The 27,288-nt window shown below is 47.0% G+C and overlaps 1 protein-coding gene across 2 annotated transcripts in view; it reads left to right on the top strand.

Moving 5' to 3' along the window:
• The first annotated feature begins 4,667 nt into the window (after positions 1–4,667).
• The window catches only part of LOC102072194 (uncharacterized), a 30,471-nt gene continuing 7,850 nt past the window's right edge, over positions 4,668–27,288 (top strand). Inside the window, exons 1-10 of one of the 2 annotated variants that reach the window (XM_074551815.1) lie at positions 4,668–4,845; positions 18,909–18,991; positions 21,626–21,796; positions 22,284–22,433; positions 22,956–22,997; positions 23,718–23,802; positions 24,640–24,717; positions 24,890–24,956; positions 26,200–26,388; positions 27,098–27,273. In XM_074551815.1, coding sequence (XP_074407916.1) covers positions 18,912–18,991; positions 21,626–21,796; positions 22,284–22,433; positions 22,956–22,997; positions 23,718–23,802; positions 24,640–24,717; positions 24,890–24,956; positions 26,200–26,388; positions 27,098–27,273 — 1,038 coding nt within the window. In that variant the 5' untranslated portion in view covers positions 4,668–4,845; positions 18,909–18,911. Of the gene's footprint in view, positions 4,846–14,913; positions 15,506–18,908; positions 18,992–21,625; positions 21,797–22,283; positions 22,434–22,955; positions 22,998–23,717; positions 23,803–24,639; positions 24,718–24,889; positions 24,957–26,199; positions 26,389–27,097; positions 27,274–27,288 lie in introns of those variants that run through there. The other variant, XM_074551814.1, reaches the window with a different exon arrangement.

Below are 27,288 nucleotides of genomic sequence, written 5' to 3'. Positions count from 1 at the left end.
CAATGCAAATAGACATTCCTGCCCTTTCAAACCAGCTTTGTGTCAAGATATTTCCAGGCAGGCAATGACAAGAACAGGCAGGGGAAGAGAGCCTTCCTCATGCCATTGCTATTAAAGATCTAAAGACCTGTTCTCCAGCTCTTTCCTTTTCCAGTCCCTCCCACATCTCTGCAAAACTGTTTGGAAAATACAGCTTTGGTAATCCAGAGGCTTTCTCCTCCGAGTCTGCAAGACTCTGAAACAGAAGCGAGACAAAACCTAATTATCACATTGATTAAATCATGGCCCTGTCTCACTGGATTTACTCCTGTGATTAAAGTTTCATTGAAATAGGAGAACAGGGGGCAACCAAGGAGTTATCCCACCAATTTCAGTGGACTGTGGATTTTTGCATGGTTGTTTACAAGTTAATGACAGTTTAACCCCACTGGAACTGGCTGGTCTTGTGTGCATGGAAATTCAAAATATGAGATCACAAAAGCAGCAACACCTTGGCCGAATAACCTTAGCCAAAAGAGGAGTGAGGTGTTTTCCAATCCTGCAGCAAGACATGCTGTGTGTTTGTATTGCAATCAGGAGCACAGCCCTGAGCTGGGGGGAGAGGGAGGCCGTACCTCTGGGACAACCTGCGTCTGCTGTAAATACATTTTTTGTCTGATCTAGCAGCAAAACTATGTGTCACCCCACTCTAACCAACACTAGGCAGGCAGTGAAGGAACATATTGCTAATTGGGAAGAAAATCTTTCACAAAGCAGCAAGTCAGTCATGAGAGGTGAGGGCCCGAAGGCTGAGGGTAAGGAAGGGCAATGACTGGCAACAGTGTCATGGGAAATACGTACCTGATGTGGGGGTTCAGAGGACTGTGGCAAGAAATCCTGTTGTAAAACTGACATTTTGCCTTGAAGGAGGAAAGAAAAAGGAGTATCTGCCATTTAGAAGCATATTCGTTTCAGTAGCCTTCATGCTCTTCAGACATGCCCCATCATTGTGTAGAAACCCTGACAGTATTTTCAGCCCAGAATGAAGCTGCAACACACAAAGGAACCAGGCAAACAGGATGCCAGCAAGCCCTGCTAAAGGAAACACCATGTAAATCAGGGAGAGGAGGTCACAATGACTATAGGATGTGTTACTTCTATAGAAGGGGCCAGCTCAACCTTTGCCTTGAGTAAGATTAAACCCGGGCAACTGTGTTAAATGACATTGTGTGGGGAGGATGTGATGGGCTGGCCTTCACTCATCAAAGGTTATCATCCAAGTCATGGCAGAGGAACACAATTTTTTTTTACAGATCTGACCCATGCCCCAGCTAACCCTGTCTCCTGCTCTCAGATGCAGCCATGACTTAGTGCTTGAAGTATTAGGATTAGGGTGTTAGGGTTAGAAAAGGAGGGTCCTCCCTGGTTTCAGCTCACTGACAGTGCAAGGCCAGCCTTGATGAAGTGTCAGTTAGTTCCCACATTTGTACATCTAATTAGGGCCACTGGACATCAGAGCATTACATCCACAGGTAGCAGTGTCAGCAGCATGGCAAACCCTGAGTCACGCTATGTGTTTGCAGCACTGTAGGATGGAAAACAAACTCAGAAGCATGGTGGAATAATTTCTTGATCCTGTGTGTTGGTAGACTCTTTCAAATAGTTTCTCTTCACTATCAAGTAACAAGTCCAAAAAAGAAAAGATATTCCTCTTGGTGGATAAATGTTTTCCTTCTGTCTGAGCGGCTCTGTCAGACAGAGAGCTCATCCCTGCTGCTCCCACAGCAGCGTCACAGAGATCTGACAGCAGCAAAGTTTCCAGCCCTGTCCCATAAACAAGCAGAGTTTTCCAAGCCCTTCCCTGCTTGCACTATGGTCTGAAACAAATACATAACCAGCAAAGGAAACAATTGCATTGGAACGGAATCCCTGGGCTTATTCTTAATTTTCTAATGTGGATGGAGCCAGAGGTGTGGAATTGGGTTCCTCTCCAATGCCTCCCATGGGATAATGCACAGTTTGCATTTCTCCAAAGCCAGTGATTTGGAATAACAGTTGTCAAGTAATTTATTTTTAATGCCCTTTTGAAAACAAATTCCAAACTGCTGGGGTTTTATTTTTTTGGAGGGTGCTGTGTCCTTTTTTAATAAAACTTTTTAACCCTAAGAGCTACAGTTTTAACAAATTGGTTTTGATCTGTTTACTAATGGGCTTACCTGCTAGAAAAGGCTGTTTCAGTGGAGCAGTGACATTCAGGGCCCCTTTGAAAGACACCAGGGACCTAAAGACCATTGATGCTGTCAGATTTCCAAGGCTAAATTCCTCCCTATAATATCCAGGCTTGCAGCCAATTTAGCTGGCTTGGAGCAGTTGTAGCTTTAAAACATGCTTGATGTGTATTCAGATTTCAAAAAGGAAAAAAAAAAAAAAAACAAAAAACAAACAAACCCAGCATTGCAGTGATTCAGAAAGATACACAGATGATGGAGTGGAGCAACAAAGTCAAGCACAAGCAGGCAAAGCCAACACAAGCAGAGATGACCTTTCTAAATTCCACAGCCCTAATTCTGCTCCTTGGAAAGAGTGCCTGAGCATTTGTACCCCAGCCCAATACAACTATTTCCTTTCTCCATATCTGATTCCCTACATGGCTGCTGTGATACCACAAAAAATAACTTGAAAACACAGTGGGCTATTTATGATTCTTTTTTATGAAGACTCACTGTTCTTCAGAAACTGGTCATTCATGGATATGTTTCTTGGGCAGGAGGCAAAGAGGAGGAAAGACGATTCTCTATTTAAGTTTGCTCAAAAATTCAGGAGAAATGTTCCCATTGTTCCTGACACATTTTTTTGACCCATGGCACGCAAATATCCTGAATCCCCTTTCCCATGCAGTGGAGATGAAGGAACACAGCTGAAGTCCACCCAGCTACCAGTGGCAATAAAATGTAATAAGTTTAGAGGCTCTAAAGCATTTTTTAATGTAGTATAATGAGTGTTGTTAACCTCAGAATTCAGAGGAACTTACAACTGCAGAGGAAGTCTTTTCTGCTCTTAGATTATGAAAGAGGTACCTTGGAATGAAAAGATCAAAACATTTTATCCATGGGAATCCTTTGGAAAAGGCTGTGCCATTTTGATTATTTTATTGTTGCTACAACAGTAAGCAGAACCATATTGAGACTGTGGACACTAGACATGGAAAAATATGGATGAAAAGCACTAACAAGTGCTAGTCTTGATTGCAGCCTGAAATTAGTCTGTCCCAGTGGTACCTTTTTGCTTACAGGAAATGCCTCCTGAGGTATTTCCCAGGAGAATGAGAGCTGATGGGGAGAGACTGCATAGTTTGGAATACTCCATGAATGTGTGTGAGGAGGCAAGGAGGGGCCGGGGGTGGGCGGGGAGGAGGAAGGCAAGGAGGGGACTGGCTGCTTTATTTTGTCTTTTTAAAGGCAAATAAGATTTATGGGGGGGAGGGGGCTACTCTTTCATTTTCTGAAAATGTCTTTATATATCTTACATTCAAAAGTACTTGTAAGGGTTGTTTAGAGACAGAGGGGATGTCATTCCCAAAATTTCACTACTTGTCAAATCTTGTATGCAGAGAGAAAACAAAGATCAGACCACAGAGTACCAGATGGCAAATACAGTATCCTTCATATTTCTTCATAGTTTTTAAAAATCTTCTGACCTTCAAGACAGTCTGTGTGACTGAGATGTGCTTCACTCTCGTTTTCTAAAGGTTTCCATTTATTTAACACTTTAAGTAGTTGTTTGCAGGACTGAAACCTGTGACGTTAAAGAGATCAAAATAGCTTAACATGGATTAGAGCACATTTTTCTCATGTAATATATCCCTTTCAGTACATCTCCAGAGAGGGTTTTATAGCAGAGATATTTCTCGAAGTGACAGAACTGAGAAAGTGTGTGCCCTTGGTATGTGTTTACCTTGGAATAGCCTCTCAAGAGGCTTCTTTCTCAACACAGACTTCTTCATTGACACAAAATTTCCCTGCAGTGTAGATAGAAAACTTTCTAAAGGAAACTTCCTACACAAAAACAACTAAAACCCACAAATGGGTTTGGGGGTGGGACGAGGGGGCAGAAGGGGAATAGGCAATAAGCAATAGGCACTCAGGTCCCTATTGCTTTTCCTGCCTTCCCTGTGATAACTGGCGCTAGAAGCCGACATCGCAGACAGACCCCACTCTCGGCAGCCCCAGAAAGGAGCGCACAGGAGCTCGGGCCAGGCTCTGAGGGCTCTCACACCCCACTCTGCTCTCTCTGGTATGGCAAAAATCCCCACGAGAGGAGCTTGGAGAGTCCTAGAGTGGGAAACAGAGTGCTCAGGTGCGGTGGCGTGCAGGAAGAGCGGCCCTCCAGAACACACTGCCCGGCTGCCCGGGCTCCTGTCACTTCTTGGCTCTCCCACCGCGTTTGCCCAGAAAATCGATCCCGATTTTCCAAAGTAGCGTCACTTTCTGGGTCGCCCCTTCTCCGTCCCAGCTCCGGGCTCCTGACAGCGCCCGCCGGCAGCCGGGGCAGAGGCAGTCCTGGGGCAGCCTCAGAGCCCTTCCCGTGCCCGGAGGGGCTCCGGGGGCTCGGCTGTCCGGCCGGCGGGGGCGCGCTCGGGGCGGGGGCGCCGCAGCCCCGCCCGGCCCGGCCCGGCCCCTCCCGGCCCCGCTCCGCCCTACCCGCGCCCACTCGCCGCCGCCGCCGCTCCAGGACCGAGCGCTGGGGCCGCCGGCAGCCACGGCCAGCATCCACCGGGCACCGGCCATGGGCCGCGCCGAGCCCCGGCCGCGGGCATGACAGCGCGGCCGCGCCCCGAGCTGCGCCGTGGGCTCCGCGCGGAGCCAGGCGAGTACCGGGCGGGAGCGGGTCGGCACCGGGCGGGAGCGGGAGCGGCACCGGGAGGGAGCGGAGCGGATCGGCACCGCCGAGGGGCTGCGCTGCGGGTCCCGGCAGGGCTCGTTCAGCTCCCGGTGCCGGGGGCTCACCGGGAGGCGCTGGACGGGCGGGCGCGGTGCCGGTGGTCGGGACGGGACCCACGCGCGGCTCCGCAGCCCCGGTGCGTTCGCGGGGTCGCTGCTCCGTCCCGCCGCTGTTCGGGGGAGCTGTCGGAGCTCCGAGCCGTGCGCTCGTACCGGGACAGGCTCGGGAATTGCCATCGCTGCAATTGCACCGGCTGCGGCCGGACACGGTGCCCGGGCTGCACAGAACCGCAGCTGCCCTCGGTGATTTTCCAACTCAACAGAACAAGCAACAAAATATGGTATTAAGCATAAGGTTAGCTTGAAATGATGGAAAATAAGAGGGAAAACTTTCCCAAAATGCCAGTTGGAAATTCTCAAATGAATCATCCAACACAAACAGTAGCAGAGTGGAACAATTTTCTTTGCAGGGAGTTTCCACTGGAATAAATAGCAAGTTCTGTTAAAAATATATAAAAATAAAAATTTGCAGCTAGTTGGAATACTTGTGATGTTTGCCAGGGGCTGGAATGTGCCCACGAAATCCTTGTGATCCAGAGTGATGGTTCATTGCAGCTTTTGCTGCCAGTTCTTAAGAGCCACTTGCAGGTTTTACTTATGAGCCTTACCTAAGACACAGGTGGCTGGATTTCCCTTTACCTTCTGATGGTCTTCCATATTTAGAACATTCCTTAACATTAATTTTCCTAAGCAGACCCCTGCCTATTGATACCTCTGTGTCACCTTGAGTCTTGCTGTGATGTGGTAGCTTCACATTATCTGCAGGTAATAGAAAATGAGGACCTTTAACAGAATGCTCTTTGTCTGAGCATGAACCCCTGTTTCTGCAGGAGCACGAAGCTCTGCATAGATTCTGCTCCCCAGATGGACAAAGCAGGACCAGGCACTGCACCTCAGTGTTCTGCTGATGCCTTCAAGGACCTGGTCATCACTTTGTCCAGCATGATTTTCAGCTCATTAAGCCAGTGGTACTTGATGGGTTATATACAAATGGGAATGTTCCTGTACACAACACTGCTGCCAATGCCTTGCTGAGTCCTGCCTCACACCCAGCTCCTGGGTAAACTTCCTGGGCCCCTGGACTGGTGCCTTCCAGTGAGCAGCTAAAGAGAAGTGAAGGATTAGTGTGTGAACCAGAGAGGGGTGTTCAGGAGGCTGTTTTGGTGAGCACAGACCTTTTAAAGCCACCCCCCAAGCCTGCAGCTGACCAGTTTTCTCCAAGATCTCACTGCCTGCACAGGCAATAGCTTGCTTGTAGCCCATCTATTTATCGCCCTCTAGTGAGGTCCTAAAAATTAACATAGATTCCTTCCATGAGGTAAATAATATTAGAGTTTGTCTGTATAAAAAGATTTACATTTTCCAAGAGTCAGTGGCTTCAGGGAATCCCTCTAAGCCTCATACCACACTTTGGATGGTTGCATAGGCTGATTTTGGGCATGGGTACAGAATGATAGTGTGTGTCTCCCCTGCAGTCTCTGGGGGCTCAGTGAAGGTCTTTGCAGCAAGCACTGGACACAGTTCCTTTCTTTTGACCTGTCTTTAAGTGCTGGTGCACTTTAGGTTTTGGCTGAACCCACATGTAGATCACTTGATATGGCTCTGGCCTGGGTGATTGCTGCTCCTTCTTGGTGCTCCACCTTCCTTAATTACAATTCACCTGGGCTGGCCCCAGACTTGGGAAGTGGCCTTGTCTTTGCAGAGGAGCTAGCTCCAGGGGCTGGAACTCCTTTAGGTTGTAACCAGGGGATGTGATTCAATCACCTGTGTAGTCAGACTGGTTTTACTCCACAGGTATGGGAGAGATGAGGAATGCACTGTGAGTATGGTTTCTCTTAACCTGAAGATGTAGCGGATGCTTGTTCTTCATGACCAGTGATGCGGGATCTCAGATCCCCTCCTGCTTGCAATGCATAAGATTCTGATTTGTAGCTGTGATGCAGAGATCCTTGTGGATCCTTTCCTAGTCCCTCATGGACAGCATTACCTCAGCACACCATGCTCCATCTTCCTACCTGCCCCAGGCTCAGCATCCCTCTGTCACATCAGAACCCTCCAAAACACCCCCAGATTCCTTTATTTGTTCTGTTTAACTTCATCTATACACTACCCACTACTCCACTCTCACCAGTGGCACCATTCAGCTGTTGCTCCCAGCAGATCTGGATACAAACAGCTCTGAGAATGCCCACAGCAGCACTCGGCCCCTCAGGCTGTTCTCACCTGTGTCCTGCATCACCTGTGTGAGGTCACGCCTTTGTCACACTGCACCTAGCTCAAATGAGCAGCCTGTGGAGCACTGGCAGGGGATGCCCCACGGTGTCTGCCTGGAGCTGGCATGCAGGGGTCCCCCAGGGGCCCTGCTGAAGTGTGATGCTGTGGTGCACTGATGGTTTCTCAGGAAGTCAGGAAATCTGCCCTGGCAGCTCCCCACCCCTCTGTGTGCTGCTGAGAGGGACTGACATCTCCTCAAGGCAGTGCCAGCACTGGGGGTGCTGACATCTAACAGAGCAAACAGAAATTCTCCTTAACAGCACCTTCTCCACTTCATCCAGGGGCTGGGAGTGTGGCAGTCACTGTGGTTTAAAACAAAGCTAAAAACCAATAAACCCCACTCCTTCTGTCTTCCATTCTCTGCATTTCCTCCTGAGATGCCTTAGAGCTGTGGCAAGAGGAGCTTGTACAGGGATGGGTGCTCAGAGCCCATGCACCAGGGATCAGCCCTTCTCTGCTCATGCACAGTGCTGCTCTGCTCGTGTTCCCACAGAGCAAATGGCAGCACAGATAAGGACATGAAAGTTTCCAAAACCAGGCACCCATAGTTAGCCCCTTGGAAAACAGCTGGGGTGGAGCCCAGTTTGTGGCGTGTGAGAGAAAAACTGAAGCAAAACAGGATGTTTTTGTGATTTAAAACTTATTTTTCATAATTCCTATTTAAAGGCTCGGTTTGGTTTTGAAGTTGTCTGCTACATTTATTGGGAAATTTATAACCCAGAGAGTTTTGTGTGTGTGTATGATATGTGCATGCAGATGTGTATGTGCACATGTCCTTGTGTAGGCATTGCCTGTGAAGAGGCTACTGCTCAACCTGAGGAAAATTTTCCTCCTTAAAATGAGTAAAACTAGTAGGTACTAACAGCTAAGTAATGGCAAATATAAATTCTATGTAGCTCTTCTGTAAATCTTGCTGGTTTTTTGCTCTGAACACCTCAATATCAGAAAGATTATGTCAAATTATAAAGTGTTTACCAAAGACCCATGAAAATATTCATGACTGGAGATATTAGTTTATGCATAAATATGTTAAGCCCAAGTAATGGGAAATGGGGCATAACAGGCAGATCAGGAAGCCTTTGGGGTCATCTGCACCCCACAGGATGTCCTGTATTTAGCCTAATTTCAGCTGATGCAGTTTTCACACTGTAGATACTAAGGCAGAAGTGAAAAAGAAATACTGTGAGAAATTAAAGCAGGGAATAATATATTAATAGAATAATTGTCTTTAAATTGAATGTTTCTTGGAGTTTTCCATTGTCTGCCCCTTCAGGCTGTACTGGGAATGGAGGCACAGAGAACAACATTTCCAAAAAGCCTCATGGCCACTCTGCAGGTGCTCCTGGGGGCAGGTGAACCTCCACACCTCTGACCCAACCCCAGCCTGCGCCCTTGCATGTGGCATGAGGGGTCATTACTCCGCTTTAGCCTCACTCTGCTTGCCAGGGGGTGATAACCCACTGTCACCACCCCATCCCCTGCAGAACATTGAAATTTTATTACTGCCTTCCAGGGAACACCACTTTCTGCCTTTGTTGTTTCTTTTCCTTGGCTCATCTCTGAGTTTCTGCAGTGGCTTGCAGCAGTTGCTCCTGTGGAATAATTATAACAGCCTTGTGTAGGGAACTTTATGTGCATAGTAGTGATTCCAATGCTTGTATTTTTCCACCTCTCATGCCATCAAAGAATGGGACGTGCTCTTTAAGGCCACACAGCCTGACTTGCGTTGGTTCATAGCATTCTTTTCAGTAAAGGAATGTGCACATCTCTTTGCTAGCCTTGGCAAACTCTCCCATGGCCTCCAGGTTATTTGATCTTCCAGCTCCTCATCATCTCTGATCAGATTCTCTCCCTCCCTTTCTCAGCCCACTGGCAGCTCTTCAGGCTGTGTTTTCAAACCTCTCCTTTGCATCTTCTTTTTCACATGGGTTCAGCTGCTCCCTCCTGCTTTCCCTTTCTTGACCTTTCTCAGCTGCTGAGCAATGGCTCTCTCTTGGCCTCTATCACTGCTCAACCCTTAATGCCTTCCTGCAGCTCCAAAAACTGGCAAAAAAGTGCAATTGTTTAAGCCAAAATCTACTTTCATTTGCCCAGCTCGTGTAACTTTAGACTCAGAGCTCCACTGAAATTCATGATTGGATCCTCACTTGAGGCTAGGATGTCTATTTTTCATTTCAATCAACTGCAGAATTCTGTGGAATTAAATCCTGCAATTCAGCACAAACCTATCCCAGGGTTTGAGAAGTAGTTTGACAGTAAATGCTACTATGAGTGTGCCCACACTGATGCTGACAGGCAGATGAGCAAGCAGCAGGAGGAAAATGCCTTTCATGGTGTGTGTGTAGCAGAGATGCTGTTGATTAACCCATTTTTCAGGCAGCCAGCTCTGCAAGTGCCATTTCACAACCACCACCAGCTCTGCAGAATGCTAACGGGATGCTTATAAGGCATAAAGGGATTAATGCTCAGCTCTAATGAAATCCAGATGCACAGAGCTGCCTCTTCTCAAAGTCCTTTCTCTGGCCAAGCTGCAAATGAAATGATTTAATCATTGTAAATAGATGAGAAGCACCATCACTCATGGAGCAGCACTCACTGAGCTCACAGGCACTGCTGGCAGTGCTGCTGGAGGGGCTGGGTCACCCACTGTCCCCTGGCTGGGTCACCCACCGTCCCCTTGTCTGCAGGGACATCAGTCCTGGGGAACCTGGGATTTTCCTTGGGGTGCACAATTCCTGCAGGTTTTCATTAGGGCTGTGTCACCCACTGTCCCTCTGCCTGCAGGGACATCAGCCCTGAGGGGAATCTGGGACCTTCCTTGGGGTGCACAATTCCTGCAGGTTTCCATCTGGGCTGGGGTCACCCACTGTCCCCTGGCTGGGTCACCCACTGTCCCCTGGCTGGGTCACCCAATGTCCCCTGGCTGCAGGGACATCAGCCCTGAGGGAACCTGGGACCTTCCTTGGGGTGCACAATTCCTGCAGGTTTTCATCAGGGCTGGCTTGGAAGCAGCCTCCTTCCATCCCTGAGCCAGTCCAGGGCAGTTCTGAGGCTGGAGGGTCTCTGGTCACTCTCCCAGGGGTGCTGTGGCCACTGGCACCGTGGTGGGGCTGTGGGAGAGGTGAGGAGCTGAGCCAGTGTCATGTGGAGCTGCACTGTCTGCTCAGGAGACCTGGAGCATTTCTGCCTTGTAAACTGTTTGTGGTTTGCACTTTCTCTTCCTTGGGCAGTTTATATTTTCCTTGTCACACACCAGACCTGGGTAGTCTGCATTTCAAGCACTGGGCCCTAGCAGGGTCTGGACCACCATACTCATGCTCAGAAGCCCTGAATGGAAAGGCTGAAGTAATTCGGCAGCTGAGCAGACTCAGCTGTCTACGACTTTTTAATTTTCAATATGGCAGGAGGAGGGGTTTTGAACCAAGAGTCAGGGGGAAAAGGAGATATTTTAAAGGCACTGAGGAATGTGTTACATTTTTCTGTTCCTCTGGTTTGGCTGCTCTGCAAGTTTTTCATTTTGCCAAAGCTCAATTCAGTGGACTGTTTATTTGCATTTTTAAAGAAAGAACATGATTCTTCATTTACTTTGGCCTCATTGATGAATTTTTTACTGTGAAACCCAGCAAGTTCCCTTCCAATGTTATGTATATACAACTTCACAACAGAAAGTCCTACCCCACAGTACCAACCTAAATTAAATGGTCCAAAAGGTTTTATAAAATTGTGTTCCCTCTGATTTCCCATGTGAGCAGAATCTGTAGTCACCTTCTAACCACTGGTGTCATGCTCATCATCAGAGCATGCCTCAGCTTAAGGCCAGACACCATATATGAGTGTAGAGGTTTTCTTCAGAGCTATAGAGGCAAGAATTCCTTGTGAAATGTTCCTGGGGTGGATTTCAGCATTGGTTCAAAGGAAGGAAAGGAATGAGGAAAGAGTCCTGATATAAATTTTTTATCAAAACATGTAGGGATAATCTGTTGTGATGGGTTTCCACCATGGGAAGGAGCACTTCAGGAAAATCCCAGCAGGTGCCAGTGTTTGGTCTAATCCATTGTCAACACAAATTTCAAATTTATTTGGCCCTGGACATCAGAAATGTGACAAAACTGTCTGGTCCTCCAAGAAAAGGTGAAGAAATTTTGCAAAAGAAGGTTTTACATTTCTCACTGCTTTCCTCTAGCAGCTGTTCATGTCTTGCTAAGCCAAATGCTTAAAATTCAGAAGTATTTCTGAATCAACATCAATATTTATTGATCTCTTCCATTTCCATCAATTAGTGATTTGCTGTGCTAGTGACAGAGAAGAGACTTGCATTTGTGTTGTTCAAGGTTTTTCAAATTGATATTGATGCAAAAAATACTTTGAGTGTATCCTTTGGATGTTCAGGGCCTATTCCTGCTGCAGGTGATGACTAAGAATCATCCTCACCAGCAGTAATCATTTTTTGTGAAGTGCTTTTTTTGTTGTCCCAGAATACAGAAACACCCTTTTCTTGCTGAACCCTAAAATTTGCAGAGAAAAGACCTCCTGTGGATGCTCTCAGCAGAGGCTGCCTCTAATTTTCAGAGATTCTGCCCACCAACACTATATCAGGGTTGATGTTTGGAAATAGCAGGTTGTTTTTTTATTCTTGTATTATTCAATTTTCACCTCTCTGTCTGGTTGTGGGTCCTCAGTGAGGGAGCACAGAGCTGCAGGTGGGCACAGTGTGTTTTACAGAGGCACAGCTGATGGATGAGAGCTGAGGTTTCCCTTCCTGCTCAAAGCTTTTGTGTCCCTTTTCAGGTGCCTGTCTTTGAGTGTCAGCTGAGGGGTTTGCTCTGTTTTGGGACCCTGAGCAGAGCCCTGTCATAGACTGAACATTTGTGCTGTTCTCCAGGCATGGGCACTGCTGGAGGAGGACCAGGCAAGGCTGTGCTCAGTACCAGAAACAGCCCCAAGCCATGACAACCTCCAAGTGTCCTTATTTGGGTTCCATATTAAAACATCCCCATATTAAAACAATGACACCAGCTGCTCAGAAAGACCTGCTTCAGGCAGGACTGGTGCTCTGTGTGGTGACAGTCCCCTCCATGCCCTGCAGGACATCCTCCCTCATTGCCATCCACTGCTGGCATTGCTGCAGACCCCGAGGAAGGCACAAGCAATCCATGGGAGCAGGGAAAAAATGTGGCAAGGAACAGATTGGTGTGAATTAAGCTGATCCCCAGGCACCTCTCTTTCCACCTCCAAGTGGAAAACCCACTTGGCTCTTGGCAGACAAGAACTGTTTCTCCCAGTCCTGCTTATATGGGAGACTTTAAAATAAACCAGCAGGGTTCCATTTCTTGGAAGGAAAAGGAAATATTTCAAAGTGTGTCCTTGCAAGCTGATTTACTGCCACGGGGCTGTGCATATTTTAAGAAATGTTTTGGTTTGTTTGGGGCTGTGTATTAGCAGTAAGGGAGAGGGAAGCAGTTAGTGAAACATGACAGGAAGATGAAGTTGTGTAAAATGGCTCAGATAAATATTTACACCCGAGTTTCTTAGCTCTGAGTTCACATCAAACCATGGTTCATACAGAGCATGTTTTTTGCTGGGCCTGCTCCATTTTGGAGCCTTCTCCCTTCTCCCTGTTGGGTCATGCTGGAAGGAAGCTGGTGAGCAATGCCTCCTCCTGAGCACTGTCATGGGTGCACTATCTCTGCTATATATCTGCTATATATGGCATCCTCACACAATCACAGAGTGGCTCAGGCTGGAAGGGGCCACACTGGTCCATCCTCCTGCTCAAGCAGAGTCATCCCAGAGCTCAATGCACAGGATTGTGAGCAGACAGTTCTGGAATATTTCCAGAGAGGAGACTCCACACTGTCCCTGGGCAAGCTGTTCCAGTGAGCACAGAGCCTGCACAGTAAAGTTCTTCCTCATGTTCACATGGAACTGCCTGTCTTCCAATTCCTGCCCATTGCCTCCTGTCCTGCTCAGCACCACTGAGCAGAGCCTGGCTCCAGCCCTGACACCTCCCTTCAGACACTGATGGACATTGATGAGGTCATCTCTCTGTTCTCAGGGCTGAGCAGCCCAGCTCCCTCAGCCAGTCCTGGTAAATGGGATGATCCAATCTTCCCCTGGCTGAGAATGGTGCAAAGAGAGGGAAAACAGTGCAGAAAACAAATCACAGACCTGGCTTTTGTTTTGCTCCTAGAACTCCAATCACTCACCTTTAGGAGACACTTGGAGGAGAAGTGGAGGGTTTTAATGTTATTCTGAGTTGGGCAGGAGGCTGAGAAGAAAAGACCTCTCTTCCAAGGAGCTGAGAGCATGCTGTAGAAGGGAGTGCGGCTTTTCAGGGCACTGTCAGCCAAGACCAGGCTGGCAGAGTGGCACAGCACCCTGGAGAGGCTGGGGGCAGACACTCAGACCCTGCCCTGCCTCCCAGAGGGTGCCCTGCGATGGGTTTCCCATTTGAAGCAAGGGGGAATGGATGGCTGCAAGACAAGAGCTGCTGGAGCCCCTGCTAAAACTGCTCCAGCTTGAGGGGTCACATTCAGACTGTGCAGTTTGCTGGCTGGCAGATGAAGTCCTGGAGCAGGGTGAGGGAGACAGCAGCTGTGTGAGTGCACTTTTCCCTAAACCAAGTGTAAATGCACATATAATGGCAAGCTCAGTTTTTTTTTTCACGTAACCTAATACCTGATTTCCTTTTATGCACTGAACAATTGTCTCTTCTGTTTCATTATCTCTCTCTAATGGCATTTTCTAACTGGAAGTGCAACAGCAGTGTGCCATGGGTACATGGCAGGGGCAGGGACAGCACAGGAGGCAGCAGTGCTCACATTATCTCATTAAGAGGCTTTCGAGGGCCTGCCTCTGCTAATGTAAACTCATTATTGGAGAGGACAGCAGCAGTTGTTTTCACATGGATGGATCCAAGTCCAAGTGATGAATTGTTTCTCTACTCTCAACTGGGTTCTTAAGTGTTTTTTAAATGTTGTCTGAGAGCTAAGTGGCCATGTGCTACATTCATACAGTAATGTTTGCCCTGGTCCAGCAGGCCACTGGATTGCCCTGTCCCACTGAAAGTGTGCTCAGCTGATCAATAGCAGCGATCTGCTATCTGCTCTGACACCCCATGCTGATATCATGAGAATATTTGTAGGAAGATAGTGTTTCACAATATCCATGCAAGAATAAGAATAATGTTGATGTTGTGGGCTCTGAACAATCTGTGATGCTCCAAATAATCAAAGACATTGTGGCCCATGTTTTACTCTCTCTGACCATGTCTTTAGCAACACAAGCCTCCCTGACAGATAAGAATAGCAGCATGAAATGGACGCTGAATCCATGATTATAAAAACTGGGGTGGCTTTTTTTGAAGAGTATATGATACCCTTTAATCATCTTTGCAGCTGGGAAGTGACTGTTTGTCTAACAAGGGAAGAGTGACACTGATAGCTTAATGCTCCACACAGGGTAACAGAACCTGGCAGCTAAGAGCAGTGGGAGCAGCAAATTTCCCTTGGAAGTGTGAGCTGAGTGCTGCAATCTTACCCTGAAACGCTGGGGTTGACGAAAGCACAGTGTGGTTTCAAAGAAACAGCGTATCAGTGTTTCTGAAACAAATATTTCAATTTAAGTTTTACAGAAAAATAGCCCTGTTAAACTTTTTTTTTTTTCATTTCTGAATGGCAACATAACCAAACTGCATCATTCCAGTGCCACAGGCATTGCAAACTTTGACCAGCTGTTGTCAGAAGGAAAACCCACCGTGTACTAAGTAGATGACATTATTTTTCAGTTCCATCCCACCTTAACTATTTGGAGAATAACATTCAAGTGCAGAGGTCAGCAGGGAGAAAAAAACCCAACCAGTGCTGCTGGCCAGCTGAGCCGATAGCAGAGACCATACATGGATCTGGAATGAAGGGCATCAGACTCACAGCCCCCCTGGTGCCAAGAAATACACAGCTAAAATCAGCAGCTCACAGATGAGTAATGCACAAACATGGCCCAGAGTGTTAGAAGTGTTCAGGCACTTCCAGAGTGTGTTGGGTAAATGAGTCTCTGTTTCCATGGCACCAAAACAGCTCAGGGATCACGCCATGGCCTTCGGCACTGCTGTGATTCCGTGCCCAGTGAATGGAGCAGAGCTGACCTCCAGGAACAGCCCAGCCTGGCTGCAGTGTGGAGGGGCACAGCGAGCTCCCCTCTTCCTGCAGAAGCATTTCTGTGGGCAAGGGCTGCCCAAGGCTGCTGGCAGCCAGGTGAGTGTGCCTGGGAGCTGAGCCCGGCCAGATCTGCTCCAGCCCAGCCCTTGGGCAGGAGGGTCAGGGGCTCCAGCATCACACAGGGGACCTGTAATGCTGCTTCTGGGTAGTGAGATGGGAGGGGGTTTGTGCAAGAAAACCATAAAACTGTAGAGCTTAGAAATATGCTGGATTCAAAGTGCATTTACACGGCACTGTGAGAACACTCAAGGTGTTAGGAGGCTCTGTCCTGATCCAGCAGTCTCTTAAGAAAATGTCACTTACATGGGCTGGCCCATGCACAATCAAATTGTTTAAAATGAGATACACAGCTAGGTTCTCCCATGCAGAGACAGAGTACACAAGCAACTGTTTTACTTTGTATGCCTGCTGAAACCAAAGACAGAACAATTTATTATTCCTCTATTAAATAAGATAAGAGTGTGCGATAAGAATGTGTGATAAGAATGTGCTTGGTGTGCCATTGAAAGTTAGATATTTTCTTGTAGGTAGAGGCTCAGTAGGAGCACGAAAACATAGGCCTGGATTATCACTACTGCTGCTTCTAGAATAGTTAGTAGGAAGAGAACTAGTAAGGTTAGGAGTGGCACTGCTGGTATTGTGGAGAACAAGGCTGTTGTGGCTGTAGAGATGAGCTGGATGAGAAGGTGGCCATGCAAATTAAGTTGTGTTAACCCTGAAATTGTGCCAATTAGCTGTGTGTCAAATTCCCTCAGCCAGATGATTGTTTTAGAGTGGCCAAAATGATTTCTTACCTACAGTAAGGGGATTCCATAATGTCAGTGATGTCCTGCCAAAGGAGTGGGACTGGCTAGGATCAAAGAGACTTTGGCTGAGGTCTTGGAAAGCAATTTTTTTGATTGCCTAGAGTCTGTTTGGGGTCAGGCAGCTGGACCTCTGGACAGCTGATGATCTCAGCATTTTTTCCAGAGAGATGGGGAGTACCTTGTGTCCTGTAGTCACAGCATTCCACTGGAGAGTCCCAGTGCTGTCTTTGTTGGACTTCCAGGGGTAGCCCAGTGCCTGCTGGAGGTGGTGCTGTAGAACCAGCACCTGTAGCGGCTGTAGAACCAGCAACCTGTAGGTCCTCAGACAAGGCTGCTTGGAAGGCATTGCTGCCACCATTCAGGAACACTGGTCAGAAGAAGAAATCCACCAGAACTGACTCCCTGAAGTTTATTCTGGGATAAATGCCCTCCTACACTAAAAAATTCCATCATGTCTGTCCTTAGCACCACCTGTACCCCAGAAGAGAGTGGCTTTGGAGTGGCCAAAATGATTGCCTTGCCTACAGCCAGGTTTTGTGTGCCATGGGATTCTTTGGCACAGGAGATCCTATCAAGGGTTTATTACAATGCCTCTGAAGACCTTGCTGCAATCTGCAGTGCCCCTGGCACAGAGGTGCCTCAGCTCACCCTGTCCTCATCAGTGACCTCTGCAGTGGCAGCTGCTGGCATTTGTCCCCAGGCATCCACACTCATCCTCACTGCTCACCTTCAGATAATGCATGGCTGATGCTTTGCTGCATTATGTTTGTGGGAATGTTTTATCCTATTAAGGCACTTCCAGAAGCCAGATGTTCTGTTTTAGTAGGGGCTTCCTTTTTTAAAAACAAGCATTTGTGAGCTGATGTTATTTTTATTCGGTTCTCCTTGTGAAAGTTCCATAGACAGATTTTTGCTTGGCAATGTCACAGCAGGGTAAGAGGGATAAATTGCTGTCCATCTGCCTCTGTCTACATTTGTACATGTACCCAGGGAACCTGCTTAGGGAGCACTAAGGATACTCAAAGCTGAATATTTATCTATTAGGAAATTGATTTATGAAGTCTCACTTGCAGGCCTGCTCCAGCTTTGAGTTATGTAATCATACATTCTTTTTCGCAAGGTCATCTGTGCTTTGGAGGCCTCTATTGGACCTGATCAGGCATGGAGACAGGAGTCTGTGTTGTGGAAAGCTCTAGCCTGTAGGATTCCCAGGTCGTTGGCTGCAGAAGTCAAAAGGTGTCTTGTAAACCAAATGGGAGATGAGGAGGGTGTCCCTTCCCTGGCAGCTGGACTCCACTCCAGCCTCTGCCATGGATTCCCTTTCTGAACAGTTTTAAATCACTTCCACCAACTTTTATTTTCTCACACAAACCCCTGGAGACAGACTTGCAGCCATGCTGAGCTCTTGCAGCTCCAGGGAGGGTAACCAGAAGCAAACCTGCCCCAGCCAGCCTTCCAGTTTGCTCTGAAAAACCTGACACAACGTGGTGAACACCAGTCACACAAATTGGCTGAAATGGTTCTGTCCTTTGCATTTCCATCCCTGATATGAGATAAAACCTTCCCCTGGCATCACAGGAATGGTAATGCAGTCATAAGGTGCTGAGCTGTAACAGCCTTGCATCCTCAGAGATGGGACCAGGGAGCTCCCCTGCAATGAGTGTTTCCACTGCTCAGCACAGACCTTGAAAAGTATACAGTTAACAAAAGCAATATCCTTTCCCCTTAGGAGCCCTCCCTCATCAACCAGCAATCATGGCTTCTTTAATTCCTAGAATTTTTCATATATTGTAACATTCAGAAGTCAAAAGATCAGTAAGTCTCAACATGCTCTGAACTCCCTGGCACTTAAAGCTCTAACATAGGCAAATGCTGAAATTAGAAATGAGCCACGGGACAGATTTTCCCATGCTCACTAATCAAGAGTCACTGATGTAAGGATTTCTCTCCCAGGCTAAAATCTCTCATCTTTCTCCAGCACAAAATTTACTTAGCAAATAAAAGGGGACCTGTGACCTCTGTATATGTTGACTTGGATAGTTATAATTTCTGACTCTTGGGTCTCACCATTACAGTCACCCCAGTTCTGGGTTATACAAGACTTGGTGGCTGTGGCTGTTAAAAAAGACACAAATGTCTTGAGGTTAGGCTGCCTGCAGAGGGGCCTGGTAACAACCTGTTTGCTGAACTGTCAGTCATGGAAAATGAAAATAGAGAAAAATCTACCAAGGAACCTCATCCATTCCTCCAGCTGATGAAGAAGTACAACTTCCTAGAGCATTACATGCTCTTCATATCTTGGTCTGGTTCAGTTTTAAATTGTATTTCTGTACCTTTCCTTACCAAACTATTCCATGAGTGTTTGGAAGTTTTCTTGAACTTCATACTTTAGTTTTTTTCCTCTGTTTATTCATATAGTTACTTGGAGATTTGGCTGTGAAAACATAAATGTGAGAGTTGAGCAGTGGTTTAATGATCAGGAAGGGGAGGGAGGTGTGTGGCAGCACAGATCATGGCTCTCAGTGCTGAGGTTTCATGATTATTAGCTAGACAAGCAGAGAATTTGGAGAGTGCAATGAGCCAGTCTGCTCCCAAGATGGCCAGGCTAACTTGAATCTCTTTTTGTCTTGCAGAAGATGAAGCCCATCGTCCAGAGAAGACGATCTACCTCATCTGCCATTACTAAAGCTCTTGGAAAATCCAAGTCCCATTCCAGGTAGAAAAAATACCTTTCTGACTCCTGTTTCCATCTTTCTGCCTGCACAGACTGAAATCAAATTGGTTTTCAAATTCATTTAACCATGTAGAGGGAATTGGGTCCTGTGGAAGGGGCAGGTGAGGGCAGGCAGGGGGGACAAGGCACCAGACAGACGTGGTGGGTTGCAGGACATGGCTGATGCAGATTTAGCACCCCTGAGGAGCATCCTGGGGTTCCACCTCTGAGTTTCCCTGTGTAGCTCACTCAGTGCCTCTCTGCAGCCCCTGCTCCATGTGGGCACTGCCAGTGGGAGGGACAGTCCTGAGAATTGCTTCTGCCTCAGCTACAGGTGCACCTGGGCAGGTGAAGGGGCTGGAGCTGCTTCTGGAGATGGAGACAGTGGTGGGAGGCGTGCCCAGGCTCTGAGAGCCCTGTGCAGGATGGCATCAGCTCAGGACATTTGTTGGAAGAGCTGCCAGACCCAGACATGCTCCAGGTCAGCCTGTCCCTCTCAGGGAGCCGCAACTTTTCCTTCCTGCCGGCTCAGGCAGTGGGGAGCTGCCCCCATGCCTCCACCTCCATTGAGTGATGCTTTGTTCCTGCAGTGAGGCACCAGGAGTGCCAGCAGAGTCAGGGAGCCACATGCCAGACATGCACATTTTCTGCTGAAACACAGAGTGTTCCTACCCAGCCCTGAGCTGGGCACCCCAGCCCAGTGGGAGCTGAGTCCTCCTTGATCTCCTCCCCTCCTGCAGCACTGTGTCACTGCCAGGGACAGATAATGGGACACCATGGTCCCTTCTGCCTTGCTGTGATAGCACTCCTGTAAATAACATTTCCTGAGGGATTTGTTTACTTAGATTTTTTCTTTCTTTGTAAGAAAGAGAAGATAAAGCTGAACTGATTGATCTGGACCAGCCCTCCTGAAGAATATCCCTTTAGTATCCCACCATTGGTGGTGGATGCACAGTGCAGCCTGCTTCTCTGGAATGAGGGGGGAGTGTCAGTCTCACAGGACATTTAATATGAAGGGCAGGACTCATTTTCATTTGGTTGTCATTTGAAAAAGTTGTGTGACTTTTTTTTCCTTCCTCCCACCCCCTCTAAATTGCAGTAGGGAAAAAAAAAGTGAGGAAGAGAAACAAATTCTTGACTTTATTTGGATGGAGAACATCCTCATGAGGGAGGGAAGCTTTAAATGTTTCTTGTGATGAATTGCTATGGAGGGAGCTGGTCCAATGCCATCTTTGCTCAAGCCATGAAAGCATCAGTGAGATTTTTTTGCTATCCTGGCATTGTGTTTATAAAGCTGGGTAATCCTCCAGCTTTAGGAAATCCATTGCTTGGGATTGTGAGATGCTGTGGCTCCCACTGCTCAGCTGATGGACATGGAGAGTTTTAATATCATATCTGAAGGTGATTAAGCTTCTCACTTACAGCCTCACAGCTGCATAAGTCAAGATTCACTTGGTGGTGGCTGTGGAGGAGGGAAGAGGGAATTTCTGTTTGCCAGAGTGCAGGTGTTCCTGTGACTGGGGGAGGATTTTAGTAAAGCAGCTACTGGCTGGTTTTAACCTCATTCCTGTGAAATCAAGTGAGTTCAGTTATGAGGCCAGTGGAAAGTGAGTTAAGACCAACAACGTCAAAAATACTGCAATTACAGCTCGTGTGGGTTTTTATTTGTTTGTGTAGAGTGTCCTCAGACTAGAGGGTAGAGCAGCAGAGGGAGAGCAGAATTGCTGAGGGGTGAAGGGAAGGCAAGTATCCTTGCCTGCAAGCAAGATACACATTTTTGTCTATATGTACAGGCAGGAGGATCTCTGTGAGGTTTTTTCTGTGTCAGTCTAAGGCCATGTCTCAGAGTTTCACTATTTCACCAATTAAGTCAGGCTCAGGCACACAAACTTAAAGTGTGAGCAGGAACTCTTGCATGTTCATGCAGCACAGAAATGGCTGTGGGAGCTGCTGTGCCAGCTGCCCTGAGCCCAGAGCGGTGCTGAGGAGATGCTCTGTGGGGTGCTGAGCTGCAGGCCAGGACACTGCCCTTGGCAGAGCTCTTCCAGCTGGGGACAGCACAGGGAGAGGCTCTGGTTCAATCTCCACGCTGCCCTGTTGACTGAAGTCAACGTGCAAGACCCCTCAGGGATTTTTGGAAATGGTGAGCACCTCTATGAATCTCAGTGGAAACAGCAAGCTGGATGGCTGCCAGGCAAGCCAGAATCAGATGTCTGGAATTAGATGAGTACATGCAGTTCATTTTCTTTTTGCTGCAACTCTTGTTCTGACAAATTGTTCAGTCTGGATGGAAAACATGCACAGAAAGGGCAGTGCCCCCACACCCAGCTGAGCCACGCCATGAGCCACGGGCTTTCCATGGTCAAGTCATAGCTCACACACTTGTGCAGGAAGTAAGTCTTTTACCTGAGTGAGAAATCACTCAAAAACTGCTATTTCAGCAACTTAATCTCACAAGATTGGGTGTGGGCTTTTAGGCAGTTTTCTGTCTGAGGCTGGTAAAGTTAATTGCGCCGAGACAGGCCAGTGTGGGTCATAATAGAGCGCAATAGAAGGACAGAGCTCTCAGGCTCCTCCAAAACAGAAAAGGAAAGCTTCTGACAAAGTTTTGTGATTTTTTTTTTTTTACTCCTCCAGGGAAACTACTCTTTCCTCTTCCCACTCAGACAATGGGCTGCCAAGTGGGGTGTTCAGCAGCCCAGGCTCCACCTTCATCCTGGACGAGCGAGTGCAGCTAACTGTGGGCCTGCAGACCCAGGAAAGACATCTGATTTTGTTGAGTGATGTGCTGGTCATTGCCAAGTCCAAGTAAGAGGAATTTCCACTCCTTCCCTTTCCCCAGTAGGTGCTGTTGAAGCTAGGCTCAGCATGTGGTGGGATTTTTGGGGTGCAGAGCCAGGTGTTGGACTCAATGATCATGTGGGTACCTTCCAACTCATGAGATTTTATGAGGCTCTGATCTATTTGTGGAGCACATAGCAGCCTCTAAAACAATGTTTCTTTGGAAATGTGGATTTGAACGTGGTATTTCCCCTTCCACCTTCACAAATTCTTCTTGGAATTAATGTTTCACTCCATTTGTCTGAAGAAAAAGGTTGTCTAATCAGTTTTCCCCATTTCCCTATGAGGTTGCTTGAAGATACACCATGAGGGCAAGAGGCAGAAGGACAAAACTGATTTTCAGTCTGACTCCTTCTCTCATATATAAATTAAGAGCTCTTGAAAGGAGAATGATCAGACTCTGAAGGTCTAAATGTTATTCTCTGGCCTAAGGAATTCATAAATTCCATTGTAGATCCTCCTCCAGCCTGAAGCTAAAAAAGCAAGTGCATCTGAGTGAAGTGTGGACCGGCACCTGTCTCAGTGAAGTGACAGAGAAAAAGATGAGTCCTGAGAATTCATTTGTCATTGGCTGGCCCATCACCAACTACGTTGTCACCTTCAGGTACCTTATCAGACATCAGTGCTCCCTTTGCACCCCAGTAGCTATTCAGGTCTCCTGTGTCAAGTGAAACAATGACTGAGGCTAAAGGGCCCATTTCCTTTTCCATTTCCATACCCTGAAACCCGGGTAACCTGTGCTGGCAGCAATAGTTCTAGGAACAGCAGACTTTGGGAAGGAAATACTAGGAGAAAGAAAATAGCAGTTAAAGGTCGCTACAAAAATAATGAGGGCCCACAAGATGAGTTAACTCCAACTTCACAGAAAAGGATTTTCCCTTATCTGAACACTCACCAGTCTGACAGGAAACCTGGTCCAGTTTGTTGCTGGGATTTTTTTTGTTATTATTATTTTTGGTATTTGTTAAAATAGAACAGAAGAAGGAAAGGACTGTGCTTTTGTTCCAGGGCTTTGCAGGAAGCAACTTTGACTTACAGCCATATATAAATGCAATTGGGTAGAGTTTCCAAAGGCTGTTACCCATTCAGCACTTGTCTGATGATCTGCCTCCCTTTTTGTCTTCAGCTCAGCTGATGTGAAGGAACGATGGCTGTCAGAGCTGCTGGGGTAAGTGACCCTCCTTTCATCCTCCTTCCATGTGGTTCCTCTACAGGCCTTAGAGAAATCTGCCCTTCAAATTGTGCTCTGATTTTCAGCATGTCAAGTGTCTAAGTGCTGATTGAAATACCCAGTTTTGAAATCTGAATATTGATGCCCCTAGGAGAGTGCAAAATTGGTGCTAACAGTTGGGAAAAAGGGGGCTCCATCAGAAGATGATGTTGATGGAGCATCCTTTTTCCTTTGGAGCTGGAGGTTGACTTTGCTAACACTTGTGGAACTGTCACAAGTGTTACTGATTCTTCAGATATTTTTTGATTTCAACTAAAATTTTTATTACGTTGCATCTAGAGGCTACAGTTTTTTCTTTTATGTTTTATATGTTGCTTCCACTAACACTCAGACAAAAATGTTTATATAGAGACAAAGAGGGGGAAAAAATCTTCTGATTTGTGGAGAGCAGTAGTGATCCTGAGGGAACACTGGAAGGAATTATGCAGACACATCTACCTGCACTGAAGTACTGCATGGGGGGGACTTTTAGTCTTTGTGCTCCAGGTAGATAAAGTCACTAAGAGCATGTGGCCTCACTATGAACATTACATTCATGTTTGTCATAATTAATCTGTATTTATTACAGTGCCAAGGAGGATGTCCCATCCAAATTTTAGGGTCCTTCTCAAATTTGGTTGGGAAATTACATCCCTTCCCCTTTTCTTTGACTTTCAGGCATATCAATGAGGTAAAACAAAATGAGTTTGTGAAGACTCTGACCCTTCAGATCGTTGTGCTGGATGATGACAACTGTTCTTCTGTAAGTAAAGCTAAGGACCTGCTTGTCAGATCAAGACTACACAGGGGTCTGTGGAGTAGGGGAGAGAATGCAGGGCTGTGCTGATATTCCAGCATCTGAGTATCTGCATCCTTCCCACTTGGAAGCCCACTTGGAGAGTTTTGGTTTGAGAAATGAGGAGGTAGCCAGGCCCTTATCAAACAGCACTTAATTTTTAAGATTATTCTTCCCCTCTGACTTTTCTCTTTTCCTTTTGCTTCAGTTCAAAATTCATGACAGTTTGTAGCTGAGTGCCACAGTCAATTCCTATTTCCAGTGCTATGAATTGAGGATATTGATCACAGAGTCACTGGTGTGTTGTCCTAAATTGATTTACTGGAATGTGTCCCAGCCTAGCATACATTTCTTGGCTTCATGCCGAGCTTGGTGGGTCACATTTGCCTCCTGGGTGTTCTTCCCTCCCAGAGTGACCCCTGACACTCTGGTTGATGAGCATTGCCATGTTCTATGTTCACCCTTTTGAGTAACAGTGGCATTATAATCAGCCAAACACTGATGGGATCAAACACAGCATCTAAGCACCACCCACCTCCTGTGATTTCTGCTGGATGAAATCTTTGGATGGTATAATAGACCCATGACAGAAGAAGGAGTGGAGAATAGCTTTCACTTTGTATACCCATCATCCTTTCTGGTGTACTTCAAATTTGTACAGCTCATCCAACCATGAACATTTAGTAAAGACAGTCATTAGACACAGATGTGACATTTCCCCCAGATTTTGAAGCTATAAGAAACTGCAACCAAACTTCTCACCTTTGTCTTAGCTTCCTGTATTCTCTCCGTTTGCCTTTCTAGACTACTGCAGTCAAGGTGTCCAATGTGGAAACTGCAGAGAGTGTGATGAAGAAGACCCTTCTACAGCTTGGGCTCCCTGTAAGTGGCAGATTTTAGCTAAAGATGCTGGCAGCATCTGCTTCACAGGACAGAGTGGGTGTGGAAAAGTGTAGATTTGCTGTCTGCTGCTTTCTGAGTGGAGGGCAACATCATGGACCCTCACTCTGGCCCCTCTCAGCTAACATTTTTCTCTTTGTTCCTCACCCAACAGGGCAGGACCAGTGAACACCACCTGTGGGTGGTCTCAGGAAAAGATGAGCCTCCTTACCCTCTCATTGGTAAGAGCCCTCTGTCACCAGAGGAAAAAGTAATAAATTTTATTAGTGTATGTGGCAGAGAAACATCACAAACATTGCACTCTTCACTTAAAAAGCAAAAGCAGGGACACTGTTCTTGATGTAAGATGTGATATCAAGTTGCTGTGAGATGTCACTTGGCTTTTATCATCTCAGCATCCACATTTAATCAAAGCATGGTGATATCTTTGAAAAACCTCACACTTACCTCCCTTTTCCAAGCAAACCTGTGCATTTCTGGGTGGTAGCCCATCACACTTTTCAGCAGGTGCTCCAAATAAATGGGAGATCTTTAGGCTGGCCCAAGAAGTACCTTGTTTGCAGCAGGTGTGGTGCCGGGGTAGGACATGCCTCAAAGCCTAATTCAATCCCTCTGGCTGCTGGTATGAGCTTGCAGGGCTCCAGGTGTGGAGGCTGTTCATACTCTCCTGCTCAGCTGTGCAGGCATCTCCTCACAGGCAGAGCAGGAGGTCAGGGGCAGCCTCTGCCCACCTTCACTGTCTGTGGCAGAGGTGTCCACTGACCTCTGTCAGACAGAGCTTCTCCTGACACTTCCCAGGCCCTTTGCCTTTGGGCTCTGTCAGAACCAAACTAATTGCTGCAGTCAGGTGGGTATTCAGCAAGGGTGTTTTACATCTAGAGGAAAGCACTTTCACAACTGAAAGAAGCAATATTTTTCCATGGTCTATTGGTGACTTACAAGCCTCTAGTTAGGAAGAAAACATATTTCTCCTACTCTTTTGGTACTTATTTAGTTTTTATTGCATTTCAGTTCTCAAATAATGACAATATTTTGTGCTTTCTGCACAAAACATTGCACCATATTGAAAACCCAGTTTGTTGAATATGGGTTGCTATTTTCTGAACTGCAACCTTAATCCTAAACTGACATCATGAGCACATGTAGGCCACTTGCATCAATGCCTTCACAGGCTGTTTATTTGAAAACTTTCCTTCTAGGTTTTAGGAACTCCTCAGGCTTGAGGGAGGGTAGGTGTGTATATGGGAGCCTTGAGGACAATCACAATGGTGTTGGAGTGCTACAGATGTGTAGGGGATGATTTCAGAAATAGGAGGAACATTTTAAAATAAACTTCTGAATTTTGTCTGTTAAGTTCTAAGCATTCATCATGGAGATCACCAAAGCTGGAATTTTTCAAGAACAGTAAGAGTTTTTACCATAGCTCTGCATTTTTCTTGCTCTTTACACAACTCTGCTCAACAGGGCACGAGCATCCCTTCAGCATTGCCCTGAGCTGTCTCCGGGACTCTGCTGACCATCAACAAAGAACCAACAACAACACTCTCCTGGCTGATGGCACAGAGGCTTCCCTCCTTGCTCAGCTCTCAAAGGAAAAACAGTGTCAGTTTGTCCTGAAACCCAGACTCCAGGCTCCAATGCAGCTGAGGAGAGGTAAGGGCTTCAGGAGTGTGGTACAGTCGGATAGCGACTTTTACTGACCAGTGCAGTACTGAGCTCTTCTGGCATCATACATGTATCCAGAGTTGCTCTCACACCTGAATGGAATGTAAAGAGGAAGAGACTGCAGAGAGGTGAAATTTCTCTGTGCAAATGTTCAGACTTAGATTTCAGTCCTTTGTTAGTCTGCAACTGCAAGTCATTGTAATAGAATCATAGAAAAGGCTGAGTTGGAAGAGAACCATCAGTATCACTGAGCCCTGTACCAAATAGCCCCACCATCTGCCTGAGAGCATTGTCCATATGCTCCTTGAACTCAGACAGCTGTGACCACTGCCCTGGAGAGCCTGTTCCAGTGCTCAGCCACCCTCTGGGTGAAAAACATTTTCCTGAGATCTAACCTAAACCTCCCCTGACTCAGCTTCATGCCATTTTCTTAAGGCTTATCACTGGTCACAAGGGTGAAGTGATTCTTGCACTGCAGGGACAGCAAGAGAAGAATGGTGATTGAGAGTTTTGCTGGTGGTTGAGAGAAGAATAAGTGATTTCACTGCTGTATATTGTCTAACCATCCACATTAAGAGTGCAGTTAATAAACAGGTGAGGGTAGAAAGAGCTTGTTTCGCTGGGAACTCTGCCTCCACTGTAGATCACTCACTGTCCACCAGATAGGGGTGTAATGAAGGTGTGTGTTTGCTTTCAGAGTCACTGCAGAAGCACACCAAGAGGAAGAAGTCCTTGATTGACTGGGCCCTGCGCCGCAGCACCAGCACCCCCACGGGCAGCCCTCCCTCACAGTCCCCTACCACACCCCGCAAGCTCTTTGGCCTGTCCCTGTCCTCTGTCTGTCCTGATGGAATCCTTCCCAAGCCAATCATGGTGAGCAGCAGCCTG

The sequence above is a fragment of the Zonotrichia albicollis genome, chromosome 14 (genome assembly GCF_047830755.1).
Source record: "Zonotrichia albicollis isolate bZonAlb1 chromosome 14, bZonAlb1.hap1, whole genome shotgun sequence".
NCBI classification, from domain to species: domain Eukaryota; kingdom Metazoa; phylum Chordata; class Aves; order Passeriformes; family Passerellidae; genus Zonotrichia; species Zonotrichia albicollis.
This window is presented reverse-complemented; position numbering and strand designations above follow the sequence as displayed.